Source organism: Belonocnema kinseyi, chromosome 2 (genome assembly GCF_010883055.1).
Source record: "Belonocnema kinseyi isolate 2016_QV_RU_SX_M_011 chromosome 2, B_treatae_v1, whole genome shotgun sequence".
NCBI lineage: Eukaryota > Metazoa > Arthropoda > Insecta > Hymenoptera > Cynipidae > Belonocnema > Belonocnema kinseyi.
In genome coordinates this window covers 40658173-40672220 of record NC_046658.1, presented here as the reverse complement: position 1 = coordinate 40672220, position 14048 = coordinate 40658173, and the positions used below count along the sequence as shown (strand labels likewise).

The 14048-nt window shown below is 34.8% G+C and overlaps 1 protein-coding gene across 5 annotated transcripts in view; it reads left to right on the top strand.

Annotated features, from left to right (window-relative positions):
- LOC117168496 (palmitoyltransferase ZDHHC16) overlaps positions 1 to 14048 on the top strand; it is an 86900-nt gene that overhangs the window by 17127 nt on the left and 55725 nt on the right. For 4 of the 5 annotated variants that reach the window (XR_004466495.1, XM_033354202.1, XM_033354200.1 and 1 more), the window contains exons 5-6: positions 7252 to 7562; positions 7650 to 7747. Coding sequence is in view for 4 of the 5 variants with exons in the window: in XM_033354202.1 (XP_033210093.1) it covers positions 7252 to 7562; positions 7650 to 7740 (402 nt within the window). In the remaining variant the exon portion in view is untranslated. The remainder of the gene's footprint in view (positions 1 to 7251; positions 7563 to 7649; positions 7748 to 14048) is intronic. The other variant, XM_033354203.1, reaches the window with a different exon arrangement.

Genomic DNA, 14048 nt, shown 5'->3' with positions numbered 1-14048 from the left:
ATATATCTAGTCGGGAGTGGTGCTGACTGAAAACAGATGATTTGGAGCGATTCGCGCGCCATCTTTTGGTCATTCTAAGGACTTATTGAACTACCCTCGTACGTTAAAATCTGCATTAGAAACTCTTCGACTAATCGCTATACTTTTTCTTGCAGCGTTAAAAATGTAAAAAAAATGTCATTAACTTCTGCTGAAGGTGACTTCAAGCGCATCCACAATAGCTGAAGTAGTATGTTGTGCGCGAAGTTTAAAAATAAAATTCTCTCTCACTTGCATGGCAGCGTTGTTGTCTGAGGTTTCTACTGCGTGGCGCTAGCATCCAGATAAAATTCTTAAGGTTACCGACGGAACGCTTATTAACTGTTACTAAAAGAAGGTGCACTTGAAGGCGCCTTCGGCCCATATAAATGACAAGCATTTTATTTTTTAAAGTTTTTAACGCTTCAAAAAAAATTAATGCGATTACTCCGTGAGTTTCTGATACAGATTTTAATGTAGAATCCTAATTTCACAAATTTAAAAGTTGATTTTGCTGTTTTTTTTTGTAGTTTTTTAAAAAGGAATCGAATGGGGACACAATGGGGTCTTTACGGGTACTTTGTAGAGGCTTCATTCTGTTCCTTCGGTCCGCCAGGGGACCCTGCTTATAGGCTCAAATGGGCCAGGCTATTTCGCTTGAGAATACTCTGAGATTTCTATCGGTAGGGTTTCTTTAAAAAAAGATACAAAAAGGGCAATTGTTTTTGTTTGTAAACAAAATAAGGGGGGTATTCTGAAAAACTGTGAAACCAACAAGCTGCAAAATACAAGTATCGATTTTTTATGTCACATTACTTCAAAAAAATAAAAACGAATAGAAAATTGATCGATACGACAAATTTTTTACACCCAAATACTGAAAAAAAGGTATTAAAAAATGGACACTTCAGCTTCAATTAGAAATTGTTGCTCAGCTAAGTTTTGTTGTAACGAGCGGAAAGCGTGATGATCGGACTGTGCAAGGTCCAATAATCTTCGATTATTGGAAGCTGCAAAAGGTACTTAGTTTATTATTGTTTATAGCATAAAGAACTCTTTAATTTTAAACTAGCTGACTATTTTTTTAACTAGTCTTTATATTACCCGTGTACAAACTTCCAGAGGATTTTATGAAGAATTGATAAAGGTACTGCACTTCAAAGTATGTATATTCCAAAGTACGCATTAATGTGTTTAATATAAACATTAGAATAAATTTTTTTTATGAAAGTTGAAGTACAGTACAAGTCCAATAACTTGCCGTCCGATAAGTGTACATTCCTCTCAAAACGACATCATACGTACGGCACACACACTAATTGTGATTCTCCCACTACGTGAGCTAGTTTACTAATGATTGTGATGATTCTAGTGCGCACGCGTTGGCTTCAAACTGACCTGCAGTCGTGTATATTCAGCCATGATCAGGTAGTGTGTGATTCCATAGATAGTGGTGAAACAGTATGTCTGTTATCTGAAACAAACTAAGCAAACTGCCCAGTAGGGCAGAACGTCGCATCTCGACGCATTTTCGAAATGCGAAAGCGGACGACGAAGCTGGAGGAGGAAGTGGTACCCGTGCTTACTTATGCGCGGGTACTCCCTCCCCCTCCAAAACCGTCACGCGCCGGCTCACATAGGCGGGAATTTCGAAACTTTGCTTATGAGAAAGTTTTTTTTTTATATCTGGAGGTTGGATTTTTTAAGAAATCTATAAACGTTACAAACCACCGTAATGAAGGGATTAGCAAGTAATTGATTGGTATGGAATGGCGGTGCCCATTTCAGAGCCTTCGAATGACCCCGAAGAAGGCTAGGATGGAAAGTATTGAATCTGGGACATTGCCATAGGACATATTCAAGGTCTTCGCCTATTTGAGGGTTGCAAAGGCAACTAGGCGAGTCTATGATGCTCTTACGCGCTAGGCTAGTTCTGCGCGAGTGGTTATTACTTCTCATGCGACAAAGGCGTACAATCCCCTCCCTTTTTACAAGGAAATTGGAAAACCAGGGTTTTCTACGGGGTTTGCAAAAGTGGTTTGTGTAAAAAGAACCAAAACGCTTTCCTCTTGTTTCATAATAGTCCTGGCAAATTTTATTGAAGTGTTCTCGGAAAGGGCTGACAAAATCCGATGGGGACAGCTCTCTGTTTAGGAGGGAAGCATTAAAACCGGCGGATTTAGCGGTTACATTTGCGAGCTCATTTCCCAGAATTCACTTATGGCCTGGTACCCATGCTAGGTTAATATTACATTTAAGCGTGGTAAGGGAGGCGAGACGATTTCTGATTAAGAAAATAATTGGAGATTTAATTTTACTGGGATTAGTTGAAGAAACGCTTTTCAAGACACTTAACGAGTTCGTAAAAGTAACAACTTTTTTAAATGTATTCTTTATAATTAAATCTAGTGTATATAAAATGGCTATTGCTTCAATAAAGAAAATTGATGCAGAGTAATTAATTTAGTATGGGTGTGTAAATTGCACAGCGGGGCAAACCGAGGCGCAGCCCGCAGACTTGCCATCTTGAGACTTTGAGCCGTCCGTATAGAAAATCAAGGAGTCTCCAAACTCCTTAATAGCATTCTGGTAGAAAGATGGTCGATGAGCAGAATTTTGAATTAGAAAACCTAAACTGAATCGAAATTTAAGCGGGGGGGGGGGGGGGGGGGGGGGGGGGCACATGTGTCTGCTAAAATTACATTTATGAGGGTACTTGTCATATCGCCTACGGCTAATCTGAGGGCTTGGTTTCTAATTTTTTATAGTTTATCCAAGAATTTACGCCTCTCAAGAGTTATGATATTTAAGGTTTTTCTGAGTTTATCAATTAAAAACTTGAAGTGTTCATTGAACGAAAACGAGTAATCCAGAATAATTTCTTAAAATTTGACGAGTAAGGAGGGCTTAATGAAACAGCTGTTAAGATTTAATGTATATATATAGGGTCATCCAAATTCAATTTTATTTGGTTAAAAAGAACTAATTCTGTTTTCTTATGGCAAATTTCTAATCCGCGTTCATATAAAAATTCTACAAATGCATTTAAGCATTGTTGGAGAGATGTGATGCAAAGTTCCGGGTCACTGGATCTAAATAAAATTACTATATCATCTGCAAATTCGAATATGACACACCCCGCCAGCAAAAGTCGATGGAGCTTGCGAGTATACACTGAATACATTATGGGGCTCAGAATGCAGCCCTGGGGAAGGCCACTGTGCTTCTTCTAGGTCCAACCAATTCGCCATTGATATTAAAATAAATGTTCTTGCATGAAATAGAGTTATAGACAAATTTAGCTATATTTTTAGGTACGCCTAAATGTCAAAGATCTTTCACTAAAATTGGGAGATAACGCTGTGAAAGGCCCCTTTTAGGCCTAAAAAAAGACCTGCTGTGACCTCACCCTTGACAAATTCCGTCCAAATTTCCGTGGAAAGTAAGGCCAGATTTTCCGTGCAACATTTACTTTTTCGGAAACCGAGTTGTGTAGGGGAGAGATAAAAGTTATGCTCCAAGTACCAATTAAGTCTTTTGTAAATTAGTTGACTAAGGAATGAAAAATAACAAAAAGGTGTTCCAGGAAGGTGGAAAGGAGCCAGACAATAAGATGAGGTTATAAATTTGTAAAAGAATGGTATTAGCTTCAGAAGGAAATTTGCTAATGATATTATCAATTTTATCTAATCCGGGAAAACATTTAATTTTCACGGCAGAAATGGCTATAGTAAGTTCATTTTCAGTGAATGGAGCCTCAAGGAACTGGTTGGTCCTAAAATCACTGGGAAACCTATAATGGAAGACAATATAAGGATACATCTCAGCTGCGAGATCGTGTAGTTTTAAAATCACGCTGCTATCTGCCGAAAAGGAGGCGTTTGCTGGCTAAGTGAATCTATTTTTAAATGCCTTAATGACTCCATATTCTGGAGATAAATGATGTTCTATCAAGTGATTCGCAAAAACTTTGAAAGGACTTTCTTCTGGCTTCATTGAGGGTGCGTTTAGCTTTAGCTGTAAGTTTTTTATAATTTAAATAGTTGGGATAATTAGATCGTTTTCTAAATATGATAGAAGCTTTTGAATGGAGAGCCTTTCAAGAATATTGTGTGAAAATTTGAGATGATTCGGAGCAAAACTAACCAGGGTACAGCGGTTTTAGCAACCGCGCCTCATACACGACTCAGCGCAAAACAATACGACTCAGAGCTGAAAACAGACAAAAGAAGGCAGGATTCGTCGTAGACAGGAGCAATCGATTATTTTTCATTCCAAATTTTTTAGTGTTCAAAACTTTAAAGCGTTTTTCCCACAACTCACGTTTCCAAAGTCGGTGCCCTAGAAAACTACAAAACTACTGCACCGATCCTTTTGAAATTTTCAACACTATTTCTGTACCTAATTTACGAGATAACGCTGGAGCGTTTTTTCAAATTTATTAATATTTTTTACTTTACAATAAGAAATTACCCGATTTTTTCGCAAAAAATGCGCTTTTCACTTCAAAGTGTTCCCAAAAAGTGAAAAATTGAAACTTCGAAAAACCCTCCCAGCGTTACCCGTGGAAAGCAATTATCTAACGGAAGAACTTTGATTTTTTTTATTTATGATGATGCAGCACCGAGTCACGAGGGGTACCGCAATTCTACTTTTATAGGAGACGCTTCCGAATAATTGCTGTCATTGCCATATTTTTTAATATTTCTACATGAAAATTTTACTGAATATTGTTCAAATGTTATACTTTAATGTACCATTGGTTTTAATAAATAGATTTTAACTGTGACGTGAAAAAAGTTCGCAAACATGTGCCTTTTTTGCATTAATTAACGCCCCCCCCCCCCTTTATAGCATTGTGGCATGCCTCAATTCATTGATAAGCTAGCCTCGTCCACGCATTCAAAAAAAGAATTGTAGCTAGAGATGGAATCCGATATTGGTGGAAGAATGTTAGTCGCCCTGAATTCTACGAGATTTTTGTAATTAGAAGAGAAGGACGGCCAGTTCATTCTTTTTAAGTTATAGTTGTGTCAATAGTAGTTGCAAATAGATACTTCGACACCCAGGCTAGTGACCACTGGGTAATAGTCACTGCCTAGGGCGTCTTTTCATTCATCATGAACACAAAAGTTAAAAAGTTGAAGGCTTATAAAAATAAGCTGCAGAATCAAGGGAGATTCATCTGGACGATTAACATGAGTTGACTTCCCATTATTTAAAGAAATAAAGTCTAAATCATCAAGGGCTGCACCAAGTGCTTCGCGATTTTGAAAAACCCGGGTACTGCCCCATAGACTGTAATGTGAATTAAAATCCCCGTCAATAAAACGTTATTCGGATTGACACCGTTAACTGATTCTAAACATCTTTTATAGAAAGGGTTTCTAGGCTATTGCCAATGTTAAGTATAAACGATACCCCTTCTAATTGCAATTGCCAAACCACCGCGATTGTTGGCAGCCCTGTCAGCTCTAATGATATTAAAATATTTATTTATGGAGAATGATTTATCAGGCTTTAGAAATGTTTCGCACAGTAACAGAATATCAAAGTCCTTCGAAATAGTTGCGAGATCACTTCTTTTCTTTTTTATGCCGCGACAGTTCCATTGCATAATTCGCAAACCACCGACCTATGCCATACTAATGCTGTAAAAGATTTGTAGAGAGAGAGGGGAGATACTTGCTGAAAGGGAGTTAATTAAGTTGTGGCATTTCTTTGTTTTTCGGGAATTGCCAGAGGAAAGAACGCTGATGATCATCAGCGTGGATGTGTTTTCAACACGATCGTGTTGAAAACACATCCACTCTCCAACATTTTCACAGTCGGACCGCCAGTTTGTTAATGGTTTGCGCTCATGATTCAGGCATGCGTGCACCTAATATCGTGCTGCTAGAGGGGGCATCCTATAAGTCCACAATTTCTGGAATTTTCCGCCTCGAAGTTTGCAAGTTTATCGAACTTGTACTGTAGATACAAAAAAGAGTATCTTTTAGTATTTTCTAGTTGACCATATATATTAAAACTTTCGAAAAACCCCAAATTACAAAAGGAATATTGCATTAATTAAAAAAAAATTAAAACATGAATGTCTCGTAACCTCCTAATTTTTCGAGGGGGTGGGGCACCCTACTTTTTTGTAATCAGCACAAAATTCTACACAATATTTAATTTAAAAAATCTGGCGGACCTAGAACGGCACACAGGATTAAACCTAGCTACTAGAGTAAAATTCTATTTGAAGCTGAAGTGCGAAAAATGGTGTATGACTTTATAGCTTCAAAAGATCAATTTTTATTTCGCCATGGAATCCATTAATTGTGTAAGCGCTGGCGAATAGTAGCAGAAGCCAATGGCCATTATATTAATTAATACTTGCATTTCGTGAGATTTTTAAACATAGGAAAAAAGATTCTTAAAAAAGGTATAACTTATTTGTACACCTAATAAATAATTGTACAGTCCAAGTCCGATAACTTGTCATCCAATAAGTGTGCACTTCCCTTAAAACGATATCACACGTACGGCACGCACCCTGATTGTGCTTCTCCCACTGCTTGTGCTATTTTTCTCATAATTTGCGCCCATGATTTACGCATGCGCGCACCTAGTATCGTGCTACTAGATGGGGCATCCGATAAACCTACGGTGAGCCCACTCCTATAGGAAAAGTGGCGGAAGAATGTAGTAATTGCTGCGTCCCCTAGATGGCGCTCGTATGAGTTCAGAATTAAAAATGAACTTTAGCAGACGATAGAAGTTCTATCGTCTGCTCACGTCTGCTCAAGTTCACTGTAGCTACAAGAATTGTATTTTTTTGGCGTGATCGATTGCAACAGACTTAAAAATTTGATTGCATTTGATCGATGATAGATTTTATTTTGTTCAATTTTTGGTTTGTTGTATTTATTTAAGAAAGAGAAGTCAACATAACCTACTAATTAAGGTGAGAAGGGAATGGGGGTCGTTGCTGTAAACAATATCTCTTTCTACGTCCCCTAGGTAGCGCTAATCTTGCATTTTGCCACAATCGATAAGTACCTCCTCGAAATACATAGGAGTGGGCGCACCGTGGATAAATCCGCAATTCCTGGAATTTTTCGGCTCTACAGCCCCGAAGTCCGAAAGTTATCGGACTTGGACCTTAACCGAAATTTTGCTTTCGGCATTGCATCACAAAGTTTTTAATATTCTGATTTAAAATAAAACCTTTCTATTTATTTATTGCAGATTGAATCCATGGATCACCTAACTCAGGAGGAGCGAGATGAAATTGCAAAGCAAGCAGCTGAACGAACTATAAGCGAATTTCGTCGGAAATTGATCATTCTCGCGGCCTTGATATGCGTGGCGACACTTGCAGCTTTGGGAGCATTAACTTGGTGGCATGCAGGTCTTATATCGCGAGGAGAAACCAGTATCGAAGCTCATATCAATAGTACCGAAGCACAAAAGTGCAAAACCCAAGGCCAAAAATATCGAAACCCTTATGATCTTGGATCCAGAGAAAACTGGAGGATTTTTTTAGGACTTAATGGCAGGTTGTCAAACATGGTTAAGATATATGTATTATTTTATTTAAAACTCTTTACGATAATTAAATTGAAAATTATTATTATCTTTTCCAGAAGTTGGTGGCATATACTTTTTCCTTCTGCCCATCGTCCTTATGGGAACGGCCTTACGTGGAAGACTGCTCACAATATTAAGATATCTTAAAGACAAAGTATGTATTCAAAAAAAATCTTCCTTCTGACCAGGGCTCCCAAGCTGATGTGTATTTAACCGCGAAAAAGTATTGGCTGGATAGTTCAAAGTCCTGTCGCTGAGGCGCTATATTCGCTACACGCATAAAAAAATTTGGTGCCATGGATGTCCCCATCTAGGCCGCACACAACCTCTTTATTAAAAAAGAAATTGTTAAAAATGTTATGAACCACTAAAAATAATGAATCAATATTTTTTGCATGATGTGGAGAGCAGGAGATGCATTCTTTTAAATTGAATCATCAATTATGTTGGATATATATTTTAATTTGACAAAATCTTGTGGTCAAATTGACGAAAAGAATTATTGAAAATAGTACTGAAGTGTTACCGCAACCCCATATCTTTCATAAGTTTTACAAACAGGTGGACTATTTCTCCAGTAAATTCATTAATGTAACTTGATTATGATCAATAAAAGAATATTCGTTTGTAAGTTTTATCATATCCATAACATTTTGTTAAAATATAGTTAATTGGATCCTTTATTCATAATCGTGATAAAATTCAAATTAATGAGTTTACCGGAGAAATCGACGGGCCTTTTTTTGAAATGTATGAGAGAGATGAATGGTTATGATTACATCAGTGCTATTTTAAGAAAAAATGTTTCTTAATTGTTACAGAATATTTAGTTAAATTGGAAATTCCGTTTCTACCAAATGGACGCTGTGTGTTTAAAAAAATACTCTTACTGCTCTGCACATCATTAAAAATATATTTAATAATTATTTTTAGTGATTTATAACCTATGTGAAAATTTGGTGTGTATAGCGAATGTAGCGACTCTGCGACAGGGCTTTGATCTATTTACCCAACATGTTGTCGCGCTGAAATACACACCAGTAAAAGGGACAAAATGTGAAACGTTTTTTTACGTAGACAATTTTCATAAGTATTTGACAGTTTCGAGTGCACTTAAAACAACAACGAAAAGGTAATTACTGTAGGGTAGTTCTTATTTATACTTGGTGGATTTTTTTCGAATTTCTCTGCTCTCACCTCCTATTTTTGTTCGAATGTCCAAAAAAAATTTTTTTTTTAATTTAATCAGTTAATATTTAGGGGTGGCGCAAATACCATGAAGTTTCCCATTGATTTAACACATTCCCATTGATTTAACACAAATTTTAATATTTTTTAGTACTAATTGGTTTCTTATGAATACTCATAAATTTTTAAACAAATTTAATTTACTTAAACAATTTTTTTATCTACATTATTTAATTTTTGCTTTTTTCGAAAGATTGAAATATCTTCATATTCTACTTTGCCTTTTAAGAATATTCTTAAATGTTTAAACAAATTAAAATTGTTAACAAAACAATTTTCACTAAGTTGATGATTTTTTATTAGTAGAGAAGACAAAATGCTTTACTACCTTATTCTAACTTCTTTCTTTTGAGGAAAATTTGACAAGAAATAAAAATTAATTGTTCTTTAGAAGATCTACATACATGTAGTACCTACCTATATACATGGCAAAGATTAAACGCCAAAGAGTAGGAGTTAAAACGTGTACAAGATGTCGCGAAATTGTCTTCCTTGGATGATGCAGTTGCATCATGCGTGTGGCGCAAAGCTCGTGTTTTCTCGCAGCGGAGAACAATATACATTTCGTAATAACAGAAAGGATTATCGAAAATAATCATCAGTATTTACCTTTTTGTTCTTGCATTAAGTGTACTCGAGAACCCATTTGCCCAGCTGATGGAATAAACATGGCGGACCATAGTACCTTCCTATTTAGAGCTCTAGTTTGGGGGTCCTGGGGTGGGATTCCGATGCCCTCTAATCCACTGCCTAGCGGACAGAGTGAGCGGGAAGGATACGCTACAGTGTATCTTTATAGTACTCACATAGTATCCCTTCCGTATCATGCATAGAAACTAAAAAAAAACATTGAGGTGGGCATTTACCTTGTTGCCGACGGATAACGCCTATCAACCTATACTAAAAAAAAATGTGATTGAAGCCGCATTTTGCCCATGTAAATGATAGGTATTCTAATTTTTTAAGTTTTTAACACTAAACAAAACTATTGCAATTACTCCGTGACATTCTAATGGAAAATGTAACGTATAATCCGAATTGCAACGACTATTCTTTCCGTTCTTTCGGTCCGCTAGGGGTTGATTGGATCTCTTCCTATCGCATGAAATTAAGCGGAGATGTTAGATCGTTTTGAAAACGATCGATTGCGACTATATCTTTGTATCTTATGTATCAGAAAGAGAGAGGCAATATTCGGTCATCAAAAACTCCCGACTTATCGATTATCGACAGTTATCTTCTCTTTCTGTCCCATAAGATAGAAAGATATCGTTGCAGTCGATCGTTTTCAAAGTGATTGTACATCTCCGTCTAATTTCATGCGTTAGGAAGAGAGTTGCGATCAACTAGATAAGAGGGAATTGGATTCTCACCCGTACTTCTGACTTGTATATATTTGCCCCAAAAAACTTTCAAACCTCGTCAAAATATTTTAATCAAATAATTCATAAAAGTAACACTGATTCAAATTATCCTTGAATTTATTTCTCCTGTCCTTTAGTATGTATTATCATACCACTTTAAATATCTTAAAGTATCTTGGAAAAAAACTGATTCAATCAGTCTGGTAATCGATACTGTTTTTTTAATACAAATTTTAACTAAAACTTGACTATTCTTTAAAAGCTGATTAGATTTTGAAACACAATTTAGAAATAAAAAATATTTAAAATACAGAAATTAATAAGATAAGTGGTTCAGAAAAATATTCAAAGTAATTAATCAACTAATTAATTTAAATCTAATTATCGTCGATTTGTTTTACTTATTAACTATTTATATCGAAGAGTCGTTACATGATTTCCTGCACCCATATTAGGGCTTTATCTCACACTGAAAAAAAACCTGGTAATAATTTACTAGGATTTTACCAGTGCCCATGTTTCACTAGTTTCAGCTAGTTAATCTAACAACAAAAATATTGATTAGTTTACTAGTAAAACTGCTAATTTCAACTATTTTTTATGATTATATTAACTGTACATCGCCGGTGATTATGAAAAAAACTTTGCAAAATAAAGCTATGAAGAAAAAACTTTTTCAAAGATGAGGTGAACAATAAATTGTTCATTAGGTCGCTGTTTAATTTAGAGCGCGTGGATCTATAGATATTCATATTAAACATAATTCATAATAGGAAAGAGGAGAAAAGTACTGGCAGGATAGTGCTAGGCCAGATAGGCTGGGCGGAAATAATGAAAACTCACTGCAATTTTCTAAACTTGTTTATATATTTAAACAATCATTATTATTCTAAATTATACATGTTCAATTATGATGAAAGACGCACTTTTAAACTTTGATTATGCAGTAACAAAAATATTTACCTGGTGAATATTTTAACTTATAGAGTTTTGCGTAACAATATTTATGAACTTTGGTTAAGTCAAATAATTAATACGTAAATTATTATATTCACTGTTTACTATTGTAATTATTGTTCATCATACTGATAATATCAAATTGTCGAAACGTCGGATGACATTGATTAAAAATGTATTTCAATTATTTGACTGAACTAAATTACATAAATGTTATTGTAAATTTTAAAACTATTTTTCAAAGAGCAAGAAGAACATTATAAACATATAAATGTAATGAAATTATAATTATAATGATTTATTATTTCATTAATAATAAAAGATGTTGTATAATTTAACATTGAATGCTTGTATTTTTTAAGTTAACGTGAAAATTACAAAGTTAATAGAAGTAGTAATATTTTATTCTAGATATATAAAATTTTATATAAATAACATATCTTTAATAAAGTATTACTACAGCTACAAATAATATAATGTGTATTTTAATCTAAAAAATACAAGAATTTAATGTTAAATTATATAACATCTTTTATTAATAATAAAATAATAAACCTTTATAATTATAACAAAATGAAAATGAAATTATTTACTTGAAGAAACTATGTGAAAAGATTTGCTTCCCGAGCGTTTTCATACCTATTTTTTTGACGATGCCTTATTAATAAGTTTCTTATCACGGCATTTTCATGAATAGGGTTTTTTTCACGGCGTTTTCACAAAAAATGTATTTTTTCACGGCATTTTCACTAGTAAAGTTTTTGCTCACGGCGTTTTTTCTCAGTGTTTACTAAAATATGATTTTTATTACGGCCATTCAATGATGCGGGTTTTTTTCATAGTATTTATAAAATACGTGTTTTTTTACAGCGATATAATTTACGGGTTCATTCTCCTAAACACCGGCGACATATTGTCATGTCCCGCGATTTTTATAATAATATTAAGCTAGTGGGCACCAAATTTGACGACGTCTTTACGATATCTTTACGACATCCTATGTCCATGTCGTTAAGGTGTCTTTACGATATCGTAATGACATCGTCAAATTTTGTGCCCAATGGACTAATTATAAACAATAAATTATAACTACAAAACATTTATTTTCAATAATAAATCAACAAGTTAAATAATTATATTCAACATCCTATTATTATTGCCCGTATCATGTTATAAACAAACCTAATATTGTTAAAATCATTCGTGAAAATCAGATTTGTAAGAAACGACGAAACAGTCCAACAGAACAAGAAAAGCCAGCTGCATTTACAATGTCATGCGTTCACAAAATGCTGCATCCTATAAGTACTTACACAGCGTAGTAAACGAAAATAAGCGATACACATAAGTTTTCGCATAACTAACACAACCAGAAGACACACATTAATTGAAGAGTCATACATTAATAGTTTTTATTCCTCTGCGTGCAACAAAAGTTTGAAAATTTCGATTTGTTTGTCATGATTATTTTTAATTTCATACTGACATGCTTTATTTTCGATTATTGTAATTCCTTCTAATCTATCCACTAAGTATGTGCACATGCATAGTTTCTGTTTGTTTTTTTGGAATATAAGTTTAAAAATTTCAATTTTGTTGTCTGCCGTAGCGGTGGCGGAATGTTAATTATACTATTTTATATTATATAAACAAATTAGAGATTTAATATTCTAATAAATAATAATAAATTCATTTCATAATGTTTTGTAAGGTAAACAAAATTTATTTATCTTCAAACAGAATTATAAAAATATTCTTTGACAATACTAAAGAATTATTGCTATTAACACCATTATTTTATATTTACAACCGAAATTTTTTTGAATCGATTAAAAGGCCCAGGTTTTGTGTCTTCAAAGTGGCATTATTCTCTCTTTCTATTCTTTCATTTGCATTCCTTGATTTTATAATTCCTCTCGATACGCTTCCATTGCAATTTTTTAAGTCGTTTGAAAGAATAGATTTTCCCTTTTTTCTACTCTTTGTTGGAAATATCGATGGCGGAAAATTCGAGTATTAATGGGAATTCAGATGCTGCATTTTTCTGAATTCTTCTTTTCTTACCGGGCGGCACCTACACTTACTCATCTACATCATTTAAGCATTCTGACCTACTTTATTCTACTAGACGGACAGCAGCATCTTCGATCGAAAAGCATTAAACATCTTAATCAAGATGACAGCTATAGGAGGGTGAGCGTTTCACACACAACTAAAAGAACCCCCGCAAACATTGTGCTCTTCTACGCATTATAATATTTCACCCTTTGAGATCTAGGAAGGGATACCATATATTATGGTAACTGCGCTATTCTCCCTATTTGGGCACATCACGATTCCTAATCAGTGATTTGCTATCCTACTAATTACCCCCTTGGTGCTTAAACAGGGATTTAATGCATTATAGTTACTACGACACTTTCCGTAACTGGGCATATATATAATTCTCAACGCCCATTGAATAATTAGGCTCTTAACACTCTTCTACATAATTGATTACCAACGCTGACTGGAACCAAGATGAATCTCTACTTCTAATAGCACTCACCCCTGCGGGAATGTGAGAAGGGATCTTGTGCATAAATACATCAGATTTGAAAGCAGAAATAGAATTAGTTCCGTTTAGTTTATTTTAGTCCCAGTTTAGATAGACAATTCAGATATACGACAAAATAAATCTCCGAAACCCTAAACTCTAGTCCAAGAAACTCGGCCCGTCAACCATCTAACATCAGTTTTTAGGTAGACCCATATTCTGCACTATTCACCCCATGCGGGCCCCCATACCTGTTTATGGGGAGAGAGCACCCAGCCACATTGTCACCTTTTTCAAATTGGATCTCTATAATTTAACTTTTATATTGTAATTATTAAAATAAACAAATC